Source organism: Anomaloglossus baeobatrachus, chromosome 10 (assembly GCF_048569485.1).
Source record: "Anomaloglossus baeobatrachus isolate aAnoBae1 chromosome 10, aAnoBae1.hap1, whole genome shotgun sequence".
Taxonomy (NCBI): domain Eukaryota; kingdom Metazoa; phylum Chordata; class Amphibia; order Anura; family Aromobatidae; genus Anomaloglossus; species Anomaloglossus baeobatrachus.
In genome coordinates this window covers 156990523-157004758 of record NC_134362.1, presented here as the reverse complement: position 1 = coordinate 157004758, position 14236 = coordinate 156990523, and the positions used below count along the sequence as shown (strand labels likewise).

Genomic DNA, 14236 nt, shown 5'->3' with positions numbered 1-14236 from the left:
TAGGGCAAATAACAGGTGACAGGTTTCCTTTAAGGTATTTTACCCCTTTAATAAATAAAAAGTAAGAGTAAGATATAAAAAAAGAAGCCTAGCAACTCAGAAGGTTATAATAAGTCCTTTCAACATAACAGGCAGTATTAAAATATCAATTAAAAATATAGTAAAAGTATACCTGTGGCCTAGGAGCAGCAAAAAGAGTATGTGTGCCATACCTCCATAAAGTTACTAAAACAGATCCACCACTGGTCCAGTCCGAAATATATCTGTGTTTACTTTGCACATATATCTTATCCACTTTCAGATATAACATATCCACAGCCAGTTATTATTTTGTGACGGACAGTATAAAATTGACGGTCCTATTATCTGCTTTATTTTCATTAAGTTGAACATTTGAAAAATTAAAAACAAAAAAACAAAATAAAGAAATTAAATATACTCCTTCACAATTCAGCTCTTTTCCTTTACAAAAAAAAATGGGATTTTTTGCCCTGAAAACAATAAGTATTTAACACAAGATTATGTTATAATACATAGAAACTCTTTGAAATAAAATAATCATATTTAAAAAAGAAAAAAAGAACAGGATGCTACAAATAATCAAACCACAGATTTGTTTAAACGCAAAAAAAGTACCTGAGTGTATATATAATATACTTTTATATAGATTTATATATATATTTATACTATATACCTGATAAGGTTTAAAGAAAAAAAATGGAGAAAAAAAAACTCTCTGGATGTTGAGAAAGAAACTAGAAAGGAATTAAAGTGTTATCTTTTACACTTGGATATATTAAAATACTGGAAACGGTATGCAAAGCAACTTGATGGGTGACCTTATGATGGAGGAGAGGGCTCAAGTTGTGAGAGATCATGATTATATAGGGGGGCAATCTTATCTTTTTGACATAAACTATGAATCGAGTGAATCCTACTTAACTGTAAGCCTATGTGGTTAACTGTCATTAAGGAAGTCAATTTGGAAGTGCCCATTTTCCCTGCAAGTCAAACATACCATTATAGGGAACCCATTAAAATCAATGGGTGCTCAAGGATCTTGACTATAGCTAGTAATAGGCCAATGCGGAAAAGAGGTTCTTTAACCCAACCACCCAACCGACTTTTTCTTAGACTCTTCGGAAACTGAAAAACTCTCAAAAACTCCAAAGTTCTAACTTCCTCGACCTGTCAACTTTCAAAAAAAAACAACTTAAAATTACTGTACGTATAAATACTACCAAAGGTTGACATAGTAAAAGTGAAGAAACCTTGGCTTTTATGTGTTCATTATGTCACTTATGTCTACCCGCCTCAAAGTCAAACTAAGAATATTTCTAGAGGTAGTGTGCTGTTTGTGGGGATTTTTCGTTATTTATTTTCTGTTGTCCAAGACCGAATTGACACTTAAAAGGTGTTTGTGCAAATAGTCTGAGTGTTAGATGACCAAACACCACTAAATCCAAATCTTCCATGAGAGGTCCAAATTCTAAGAAGTGCTTGGCTTGAGTTCAAAATATTTTTAGCATTGTCCACTGGTGGGTCTACTTTGCCATTGTCCAATACTTTTGTTTATTAATTGAATGTTTCTAACAAAGCAACTTCCTTTTCAGATCAAGCATCCAATTCTGGAGTTTTTACTCTGGATGTGGAGTAAATGGTTTGTATTATGTTTGGTAAAAATGGTGATAGTGGTGGTGATGCTCATGGTGATGATGATGCTCATGTCTTTGTATCAAGTGTCCACTGTGGCCATCGTACAATAGCATGCTTGGCAGATCCCTCACATGCTCCTTTTCCACTACGTTAATTGGTGACTGAAAAGCTTTGCACATCTGGTGGCCTTCCTTTGTTTTCTGCTTACTCTTCCTATGAGGTTGTTGAGGTGGTAAATGGTGGTAAGGATAGCTCTGGCCCATAAGTGCAGTTGGGGAAGTCACAGGAATTTGGACACCATGGATGGGTTTGCTTCTTGTTGGTCTTCCTGGCTGACTGTTTAATGTTGTTCCATTCTTATTTGAGGCTTTGGGACTTCTTACAGAGTGTTTGTTGGATTCTTGACCCCGTTGCCTTTGCTGAAGCTCTAGCATTTTTGGATGAGAAGGGTCGAAAAGACTGAAATGTCCAGTATCCAACGCTTGTGACCTTCTCTGGTGTAGATGAAGCGTTTCTGGTTCATGAGAACGAGACCTCATTTGATTAGAAGCTCTTGAATGTGAATCTGGTTTTTCAGCTGTTGCAGAAGAACCTGTGAAAGAATAATAATAAAAAAAAACTTAGCTCTTGCCTTGGATATGAGTCATCTAACAGTAAAAAAATATTCAAACATGTCAGAATAGTAAAAAAGTGATACTCATTCCTACCAATTCTCCATCGCACATCGAGTCAAATGTTTACCCTACTGGTTTTTCTTCAAATTCAAACCTCAACACACTGGAAATGCCCATTCTGCCACTTACTGATGGATCAGTACTAGTCAGGATCTTTGTTTTAATTGAATCGAGAAATATTTTTTATTCATTGGACAAGCACTTTGATTTTCAATACCTCTACTATAAAGATGTGGATTATGCCTGTAGAGTAGTGTTTCTCAACTCCAGTCCTCAAGACCCACCAAATCATGTTTTCAGGTTTTCCTCAATCAGATTTTCAGGATTTCCTTAATGTTGAACAGGTGATGGAATTTTTCCCTGTCTAATATTAAGGAAAGTTCGGAAATAGTATGAAGACTGGAGTTGAGAAACACTGCTCTAGGGGCCACTGTCACATCAAATATGAAGATTGGTAATTGATGGATGAGTCATCCCCAGTACATATCAATTATTGTCCATTTTACTTACGAATAAAGGGGACATTTAGAGCATATAGGCCAAAAACTGTCCAATAGATGCAGGTCTGACCCCTGGGAACCATACCTCTTCTAAGAGTGGGCCCCTGTGATGAGATGTTAGGAATTGAGAGGTGTCTGCTACTCTCTCTATTCATTTCTGTGGAAGCTCCAAAATCTTGATGAGGACACTGGTTCGACAATATTTGGAGCTCCCATAGAAATGAATCACCCCTGACAGTGGCACATCCTGTCAACATCAAAAATTTCCCACATGGGACATCATTTTTAAGTAAAAAATTGTTTGAAAGAAATTTTTTTGACCTGATTACTAGTTACGATCTTCACTGAATGTATTCTACTCATTGACAATACTCTTACCTTAATTTTATTTGTTGCCATTTTATTAACACAGTTTTTGTATTAAATATGTTGAGGTTACAAAATATTTGGAAAGTTGAAATTTTTATTTTTTTAAACATCACAGATTGTATCTCTCATTTCAACAAAACTGAATTCTCTGAATTCTTGATATGTTTGAGTTCTTTGAAAGCACATTTTGCCAAAATACGTAGGATAAATACTGCTAGTAAAATGAGAGGTTTCTTTTGATATTTTTCCAACTGCATCTGACCACAATGTGAATTACTTATGTTACCCATAATTCTAAAACGTCTGAGATAGAAACATTCTCAGACTAAGGGCTCTTTCAGAGATCCATTTTTCACTTTCGCGTTCTATCCGTGTTATTCACAGATAGAACTCATCCTTAATGTAGTCTATGGGGCTGTTCCCATGACCCATTTTTTGTGTGGACCGAGTGGTCCATGCAAAATTACAGAAGCATGTTAAAAATTGATCCAAGTGTCAGATCTAAATCAGCAAAGAAAATCTATGGTTCCGCAAAAAAAATCGGACAGTGCTTGGATGCCGTTCAAGTGTTTTGCATTTTTCACTGATTGTTATATAGGAGAAGATGAAGAAACATTTTTTTTCTCATCTGACAAAAACTGATGAAACTATGATCGAACGCTAGGGATATTCTGATGTAAATCTGAACAACATCACTGATTAAACAAAGCCAACATGCTTCTTCATGCCAAAGAAGGGCATGAATGAAGTACCTGAAACTCAGGGGTGTAACTTGATACTTATGACAATGTCCAGGAAGCAGGAATCTACGGCAGACACCATCCAACTTTCCAAAGTGCTTTAATTCAATATCATGTGCAGTTAAACGTAGCGGGGAGAGAGTCAGGTGCAGGCCCCCTAATGGACGACGGCCATTTCGCACGTCCTTGTGCTTCTATGGGACCTGTGGAAGCACAAGGACGTGCGAAACGGCCATCGTCCATTAGGGGGCCTGCACCCGGCTCTCTCCCCGCTACTTTTAACTGCACATGATATTGGAATAAAGCACTTTGGAAAATTGGATGGTGTCTGCCGTAGATTCCTGCTTCCTGGACATTGGCTTGGATCTTCTTTCCTCTGTCTATGTGCACCCTTGATCATTGTTTCCATAAGGAGGATTGAAGCTGACCTATAAACCCGACTATAAGGTATTGCATGGTTTGGTGCAGAAACTGCCTCTGCATAGTATACTTGATACTTATGAGCCCTAGTGAAAAATGTCCAATGAACCTAACTATCATGGGTCTTTAACAGTATCAGTTTTCCTGTCTGGGCCAAAGTAACCTTTTAAAGGGAATCTGTCAGGGGATTTTCTTGTACAAAACTAATTGTATCCTGGAATAGGGCTTGGGCAGCCCTTTTATGATCAGTAACCTTTATTGCTCTACCTTCTTTTGTTATCTTACTGTAAGCCCAGGAGAATTCAGTGTCCTGTGTTGGCTAGTCATGTATATGTAAATAGAAACTGATTATGCACTGCTCCTCACACCTACCTCTGCTGGTATCAATCACAGTAAAAATCTTCCCTGTCATTTACTAATACGGCAGAGATATGGGCATGGGGAGCATTGCATATTCAGTGTGGATTTACATATGCTTGACTAGCCAGGGGGTGACACCAATTCTCCTCAAAACATTGATTCTCCTCTGGGTCTTACAGCAAGGTAACAGAAGAAGGTAGAGCAATAAAAGTTACTGATCGTGAAAGGGATGCCTAAGTCCTATGCCAGAATGCCATTAGTTTTTACTATAAAATAATCTGACAGAATCCCTTTAAGCCCTTTTAGACTTTATGGCTTAATTGCGACTGTAACTCCTGCATCCACTATAATTACACCCATACTGAGATGTTTGATAATGTATCTAATAAAGTGATTTTACTGCTTTTCTGAAATCACAAGGTAAATCATCTGAGTCTGATCTACCTTTCATTTTGAATGTGTGATGTCTTTAGAAAAAAAAAAAAATAGAAATTAAAACTTATGCCAGATGACCAGTTGATGCATAACATTATGCCTAACAGTTCATAAAAATTGAAAATTCTGTCTTTCACTAGCTTCCCTTATTTTGCTGAGGCCGAGGGGAAAAGAGACTGTCCTGCTTTCTCCTGTCTATGGATATTTCCTAACGCCATAGAAATCATTGATCTCTTTGTGAGCCATTTCCCCGCATCCGCTCCTTTCATATTTTCCGGCAGTAAAATCTCAGCCATACACACCTGGCCCAAATTTTGATGTGTAGTTTTCTATTCCAGCAAGATCCAAGTAGTGGTTTCTTCGTTCAATGTTCTCATCCACACACTGCCGGAGACATTCTGTCTGTTCTGTTTCATTTTCAGCTGGGTTATGTCTACAGGAGATAACAAAGAACAGGATACATCTGGGAACCACTTGCAGAACATCTATAAACAGATTAAAGCATCTGCAGAGACATTATTTTTTACAAGCTGCAGGATTTTTTTCTTCTTGCATTCTGTTGTCTGATCATTTTTTTTTGGACTTTACCTTAAACAGTGAATTCTATCCCAGACCTGATTAGAATATAACATTCAGTGTATGACGCCGCATCAGATAACCTTGCCGCTATGTGAGTCCATAATTATCGTTTTTGAAGTTTCCTTAAAGGGGCTGTCCACTGTCCAAGTCTGCAGTCACTCTATGTATCACCATCATTTTACACAATGTGTGCTGTGAGGATTCTCCGGTCGGTGTCGGCGCCAGAACCGGCGGTCACGTGGCTCTGAGTATACATATTCCCAGCCAGAATCCGACTAGAAGGGTGTGGCGTCTCTCAATACACTTGCATACTCGCGCCACATGACCGCCTTTCCTGGCTCTGACACCGACCGGTGAATCATCATAGCGCACAGTTCACACAATGTGAGGATTCACGAGTCTGTAGTCACATACAGTGACACATTGAGTGATTGCTGATTTTTGGATTTAGACTGGACAGGCCCTTTAAGAAAATACTCAATACGTAAGGGTAGGCTGTTATTTCCATTCTGCATGGCTCAAAAATGCCCACTAGGCCACTTAACTTCAAGATATGGTGCTAATATTAGGGAGGCCATACACCTTAGATTGAAGTCAGCCAAGCCCCAATCAGGTCTACAGGTATAGTACCCAAAACTGCTGAAACACAAAACACATTAATCTTGATCCATGGCATATAGATCCATATTTTGTTCACATGAGGCCTTCACCCTATAAAGAAAGTATACGTATTATTTCAGTAATCAACTGCTCTCAGACTGCTTTCCATTAGCGTTTGTATGGACTTTGAGTCCATTATATACCAGAATGGATCAGTGGTCTAATAATGGAATTAAGAATATCATCAGTAGTAGGTCACGTTCACATTTTCAGTATTTGGTCACTATTTTTCTTTAGTATTTGTAAGCCAAAAACAGAAGGGGGTAAAAAATGTAGAACTCATGTCCGTGTTTCTATTATACTTTTCCTCTGATTGTTCCACGTCTGATTTTGGCTTATAAGTACTGAGGTAAAATACTGACCAAATACTGAACATGTGAATGTGGCCTAAGGCCTCATTCAGATGTCAGGTTTCACACATGAGTTTTTACAGTGTTTTTCAAGGATAGAACTTTTACCCAATATAGTGTATGGGGCTATTCACGTCTATTTATTTTGCAAGATTCGCCAACAATGTGTCCAACACCCAGCACTCCTGCCAATCAGCTGAGCCCGGTAATGCTGAGTTCTGGAGCTGTCCTATCTTCTGCATCTCCGCATCCTATTGATTTGAATGGGAGGCAGATGTGCAGTATCCATACAGAAGAGTGAGTAGCTCCCAAACTGAGCCTTTTCAGCCGCCTGCTGCCGCTGGTACCTAGTACAGCTGAAGAGTGACGTCAGGAGTACCGGGTGTTGGACCACGGCTGATCACACATTGATGACCTATCCTAAGGACAGGCCATCAATGTTAGAGTAGTGGACAACCTCTTTAACTGTAAAATGAGTACTCAATTTTGTTCCATTTTTCTAGTTTGTAATGTTTTTTCCCCCTATAGATCTCCATTGTTTCTTTTTTTCCTCCTAAAATGATTTGATTCTATGAAGAAGAATGGAATCACATGATTTGTGATGTTAAAAACTCTAGTAAGGTATGCAATGAAAAAAAGCAGGTAAACTAGTGTAAACATAAACACATTACACTAGAATTAAGGTGTTAGACCATTTTTCACCAGGCTCCACAAGGAACATGATCTAGATAGAAAACATGCAAAGCTTAAAATGAAGGGTTTTTATTGGCCTTAATACTAATACAAGAACTGTTGTACTGGTGCATCATATGTCAGGTCCTTGTGTATGAAGCGGGCTCAGCAGCTGTGCCCGCATCATACCTGGCACATCATAAACAACATCTTCTCGTGACAGCAGTGGCCGGAATATACTGCCTATCGGTAACATCAGTACTGAAATAGTGCAATAGCCGGTGCACGTGTGTGTGGCTACTTTCAACCCCCCATGATGTCAACATGAGATTCCAATAGGTTTTTCGGCAACAATGGCTGCCATCTTTGTCAGCCTGTGCGTGGGCTATATAGAGGACATAATTTTTGTCTATGTACTGCAATACAATTGTATTGTAATTTATTAAACAAGTGATTTGACGATTTCAGAATTGAGCCCTCCTAATAAGACTAAAAAAATAAAGTAAAAAAATGTTTTAAAAAGGTTTTACAAATATAGTTAAAAAACCTAAAAATGTGTTTCATTTCCCTGTAAAAATAAAAAAATGAAATAATAAAATTATGCATATTTTCTACTGCCATGACTGTAAAAGTCTGGTTTATCCAAATATAACATTAGTTAAATATACAGTAAATGCTGCTATTAGAATTTTTTTTATTATTGTTGCTGTTTCCTAAAATATGTAATAAAAAGAGATCCAATGCACCCCAAAATGTACATATATATATATATATATATATATATATATATATATAAATATTTATATATATATATATATATATATATATATATATATATATATATACATTATATAAAAAAAATTGTCACCCTGCCACATAGGAAACAAGTCCTTATGGCTACATTGACAAAAAAAAAAAGGAAAAAGTTATGGGATAATGAATGGTGTCATTCAAAATTAAAGTTCGTCCAGCAAAATGCAAACCCTCATATGACGGAAAAATGTAAAAATATGAAAGAGAATCCGGCACTCAAGATATGTTGGAAATTGTGATTTTTTAATGTTGGATCAAGTGGAAAAGTGTATAGATGTGACGTTTCCATCAGAGACCTTTATCAAACATACACCTGGAGACTAACCATGACTGAGCAAAGTTGTGCTATATAGAAGTGGGATCTCTGTGGCTATGAGACTGTGCGCTCTTTTATATTGATATATGTCGTGGTATTCTATTCGAGCATCTATAATTTCCAAGAGTGCTGTATTTCCTATCTTCACTTGGAAAAATGTAAAAAGTCAAGGCTCTAGGAAGAAGGGGGTTAGATGGGGCGGGGGCAAAGCGAAAACTGAAAATAGCCTGGTCAGATAGGGTTTAAATGTGACGCTGTTCACCAAAACTGTGTAAAAATTTTGTTGCAAATTGTTGGTGTAGAAAAAAAGTTATGGACTAGACGGTCTGAAGGTGCACCAAATTTATCAAACAGTGTGAACCCCTTTTCTAAGTTGTCCACATTTTAGTTAGTCTACTATAAATTAACTGTGTAAAGGGTAAAGTCTGGAGTTGAGTGAGCGTGCTCGTCACTGCTCATTACTCGTTTGAACATCGGGGGGGGGGGGGGCTCGGGTACTCACAGTACTTGACAAAGTATTGAGGGTGCTTGGATGCGTTGTCCATGAAACAAAAGCACAAAGAGATGGCTCCCTTCACTGAATGATGGGAGCCGGCATTCTTCACTGATTTATGGAAGCCGGCTTTCTTCACTGAATGATGGGAGCCGGCTCTCTTCACTGAATGATGGCATCCAGCTCTCTTCACTAAATGATGGCATCCGGCTCTCTTCACTGAATGATGACAACTAGCTTTCTTCACTGAATAATGGCATCCAGCTCTCTTCACTAAATGATAGCATCCAGCTCTCTTGACTAAATGATGGGAGCCGACTCTCTTCACTGAATGATGGCATCCAGCTCTCTTCACTGAATGATGGCATCCAGCTCTCTTCACTGAATAATGGCATCCAGCTCTCTTCTCCCATTAGGAGCCAGCTTTCTTCACTAAATGATGGGAGCCGACTCTCTTCACTGAATGTTGGCATCCAGCTCTCTTCTCCCATTAGGAGCCGGCTTTCTTCACTAAATGATGGGAGCCAACTCTCTTCACTGAATGTTGGCATCCAGCTCTCTTCTCCCATTAGGAGCCAGCTTTCTTCACTAAATGATGGGAGCCGACTCTCTTCACTGAATGTTGGCATCCAGCTCTCTTCTCCCATTAGGAGCCGGCTTTCTTCACTAAATGATGGGAGCCGACTCTCTTCACTGAATGTTGGCATCCAGCTCTCTTCTCCCATTAGGAGCCAGCTTTCTTCACTAAATGATGGGAGCCGACTCTCTTCACTGAATGTTGGCATCCAGCTCTCTTCTCCCATTAGGAGCCAGCTTTCTTCATTAAATGATGGGAGCCGGCTCTCTTCACTGAATGATGGCATCCAGCTCTCTTCACTAAATGATGGCATCCAGCTCTCTTCACTAAATGATGGCATCCAGCTCTCTTCACTAAATGATGGCATCCGGCTCTCTTCACTAAATGATGGCATCCAGCTCTCTTCACTAAATGATGGCATCCAGCTCTCTTCACTGAATGTTGGCATCCAGCTCTCTTCTCTCATTAGGAGCCAGCTTTTTTCACTAAATGATGGGAGCCGGCTCTCTTCACTAAATGATGGCATCCAGCTCTCTTCACTGAATGATGGCATCCTGTTATCTTCACTGAATGATGGCATCCGGCTCTCTTCTCCCATTAGGAGCCAGCTTTCTTCACTAAATGATGGGAGCCGACTCTCTTCACTGAATGTTGGCATCCAGCTCTCTTCTCCCATTAGGAGCCGGCTTTCTTCACTAAATGATGGGAGCCGACTCTCTTCACTGAATGTTGGCATCCAGCTCTCTTCTCCCATTAGGAGCCAGCTTTCTTCATTAAATGATGGGAGCCGGCTCTCTTCACTAAATGATGGCATCCGGCTCTCTTCACTGAATGATGGCATCCAGCTCTCTTCACTAAATGATGGCATCCAGCTCTCTTCACTAAATGATGGCATCCAGCTCTCTTCACTAAATGATGGCATCCGGCTCTCTTCACTAAATGATGGCATCCAGCTCTCTTCACTAAATGATGGCATCCAGCTCTCTTCACTAAATGATGGCATCCAGCTCTCTTCACTAAATGATGGCATCCAGCTCTCTTCACTAAATGATGGCATCCAGCTCTCTTCACTGAATGTTGGCATCCAGCTCTCTTCTCTCATTAGGAGCCAGCTTTCTTCACTAAATGATGGGAGCCGGCTCTCTTCACTAAATGATGGCATCCAGCTATCTTCACTGAATGATGGCATCCGGCTCTCTTCACTGAATGATGGCATCCAGCTCTCTTCACTAAATGATGGCATCCGGCTCTCTTCACTAAATGATGGCATCCAGCTATCTTCACTGAATGATGGCATCCTGTTATCTTCACTGAATGATGGCATCCGGCTCTCTTCACTAAATGATGGCATCCAGCTCTCTTCACTAAATGATGGCATCCGGCTCTCTTCACTAAATGATGGCATCCAGCTCTCTTCACTAAATGATGGCATCCAGCTCTCTTCACTAAATGATGGCATCCGGCTCTCTTCACTGAATGATGGCATCCAGCTCTCTTCACTGAATGATGGCATCCAGCTCTCTTCACTGAATGATGGCATCCGGCTCTCTTCACTGAATGATGGCATCCAGCTCTCTTCACTGAATGATGGCATCCGGCTCTCTTCACTGAATGATGGCATCCAGCTCTCTTCACTGAATGATGGCATCCAGCTCTCTTCACTGAATGATGGAATCCGGCTCTCTTCACTGAATGATGGCATCCAGCTCTCTTCACTGAATGATGGCATCCGGCTCTCTTCACTAAATGATGGCATCCAGCTCTCTTCACTAAATGATGGCATCCAGCTCTCTTCACTAAATGATGGCATCCAGCTCTCTTCACTGAATGATGGCATCCGGCTCTCTTCACTGAATGATGGCATCCAGCTCTCTTCACTAAATGATGGCATCCAGCTCTCTTCACTGAATGATGGCATCCAGCTCTCTTCACTAAATGATGGCATCCAGCTCTCTTCACTGAATGATGGCATCCGGCTCTCTTCACTGAATGATGGCATCCGGCTCTCTTCACTAAATGATGGCATCCAGCTCTCTTCACTGAATGATGGCATCCGGCTCTCTTCACTAAATGATGGCATCCGGCTCTCTTCACTAAATGATGGCATCCAGCTCTCTTCACTAAATGATGGCATCCAGCTCTCTTCACTGAATGTTGGCATCCAGCTCTCTTCTCTCATTAGGAGCCAGCTTTCTTCACTAAATGATGGGAGCCGGCTCTCTTCACTAAATGATGGCATCCAGCTCTCTTCACTGAATGATGGCATCCTGTTATCTTCACTGAATGATGGCATCCGGCTCTCTTCTCCCATTAGGAGCCAGCTTTCTTCACTAAATGATGGGAGCCGACTCTCTTCACTGAATGTTGGCATCCAGCTCTCTTCTCCCATTAGGAGCCGGCTTTCTTCACTAAATGATGGGAGCCGACTCTCTTCACTGAATGTTGGCATCCAGCTCTCTTCTCCCATTAGGAGCCAGCTTTCTTCATTAAATGATGGGAGCCGGCTCTCTTCACTAAATGATGGCATCCGGCTCTCTTCACTGAATGATGGCATCCTGTTATCTTCACTGAATGATGGCATCCGGCTCTCTTCTCCCATTAGGAGCCAGCTTTCTTCACTAAATGATGGGAGCCGACTCTCTTCACTGAATGTTGGCATCCAGCTCTCTTCTCCCATTAGGAGCCGGCTTTCTTCACTAAATGATGGGAGCCGACTCTCTTCACTGAATGTTGGCATCCAGCTCTCTTCTCCCATTAGGAGCCAGCTTTCTTCATTAAATGATGGGAGCCGGCTCTCTTCACTAAATGATGGCATCCGGCTCTCTTCACTGAATGATGGCATCCAGCTCTCTTCACTAAATGATGGCATCCAGCTCTCTTCACTAAATGATGGCATCCGGCTCTCTTCACTAAATGATGGCATCCGGCTCTCTTCACTAAATGATGGCATCCAGCTCTCTTCACTAAATGATGGCATCCAGCTCTCTTCACTAAATGATGGCATCCGGCTCTCTTCACTAAATGATGGCATCCAGCTCTCTTCACTAAATGATGGCATCCAGCTCTCTTCACTAAATGATGGCATCCGGCTCTCTTCACTAAATGATGGCATCCAGCTCTCTTCACTAAATGATGGCATCCAGCTCTCTTCACTAAATGATGGCATCCAGCTCTCTTCACTGAATGTTGGCATCCAGCTCTCTTCTCTCATTAGGAGCCAGCTTTCTTCACTAAATGATGGGAGCCGGCTCTCTTCACTAAATGATGGCATCCAGCTATCTTCACTGAATGATGGCATCCGGCTCTCTTCACTGAATGATGGCATCCAGCTCTCTTCACTAAATGATGGCATCCGGCTCTCTTCACTAAATGATGGCATCCAGCTATCTTCACTGAATGATGGCATCCTGTTATCTTCACTGAATGATGGCATCCGGCTCTCTTCACTAAATGATGGCATCCAGCTCTCTTCACTAAATGATGGCATCCGGCTCTCTTCACTAAATGATGGCATCCAGCTCTCTTCACTAAATGATGGCATCCTGCTATCTTCACTAAATGATGGCATCCAGCTATCTTCACTAAATGATGGCATCCAGCTCTCTTCACTAAATGATGGCATCCAGCTCTCTTCACTAAATGATGGCATCCAGCTCTCTTCACTGAATGATGGCATCCAGCTCTCTTCACTGAATGATGGCATCCAGCTCTCTTCACTGAATGATGGCATCCAGCTCTCTTCACTGAATGATGGCATCCGGCTCTCTTCACTGAATGATGGCATCCAGCTCTCTTCACTGAATGATGGCATCCGGCTCTCTTCACTGAATGATGGCATCCAGCTCTCTTCACTGAATGATGGCATCCAGCTCTCTTCACTGAATGATGGCATCCAGCTCTCTTCACTGAATGATGGCATCCGGCTCTCTTCACTAAATGATGGCATCCAGCTCTCTTCACTAAATGATGGCATCCTGCTATCTTCACTAAATGATGGCATCCAGCTCTCTTCACTGAATGATGGCATCCGGCTCTCTTCACTGAATGATGGCATCCAGCTCTCTTCACTAAATGATGGCATCCAGCTCTCTTCACTGAATGATGGCATCCAGCTCTCTTCACTAAATGATGGCATCCAGGTCTCTTCACTGAATGATGGCATCCGGCTCTCTTCACTGAATGATGGCATCCGGCTCTCTTCACTAAATGATGGCATCCAGCTCTCTTCACTGAATGATGGCATCCGGCTCTCTTCACTAAATGATGGCATCCGGCTCTCTTCACTAAATGATGGCATCCAGCTCTCTTCACTAAATGATGGCATCCAGCTCTCTTCACTGAATGTTGGCATCCAGCTCTCTTCTCTCATTAGGAGCCAGCTTTCTTCACTAAATGATGGGAGCCGGCTCTCTTCACTAAATGATGGCATCCAGCTCTCTTCACTGAATGATGGCATCCTGTTATCTTCACTGAATGATGGCATCCGGCTCTCTTCTCCCATTAGGAGCCAGCTTTCTTCACTAAATGATGGGAGCCGACTCTCTTCACTGAATGTTGGCATCCAGCTCTCTTCTCCCATTAGGAGCCAGCTTTCTTCATTAAATGATGGGAGCCGGCTCTCT

At 41.2% G+C, this 14236-nt stretch overlaps 1 protein-coding gene across 1 annotated transcript in view; it reads right to left on the bottom strand.

Moving 5' to 3' along the window:
• Window positions 1-322: 322 nt before the first annotated feature.
• Window positions 323-14236, bottom strand: part of NKD1 (NKD inhibitor of Wnt signaling pathway 1) — a 149498-nt gene continuing 135584 nt past the window's right edge. Inside the window, exons 9-10 of the mRNA XM_075326774.1 lie at window positions 5457-5587; window positions 323-2248 (exon numbers count right to left, since the gene is read on the bottom strand). Coding sequence (XP_075182889.1) covers window positions 1668-2248; window positions 5457-5587 — 712 coding nt within the window. The 3' untranslated portion in view covers window positions 323-1667. The remainder of the gene's footprint in view (window positions 2249-5456; window positions 5588-14236) is intronic.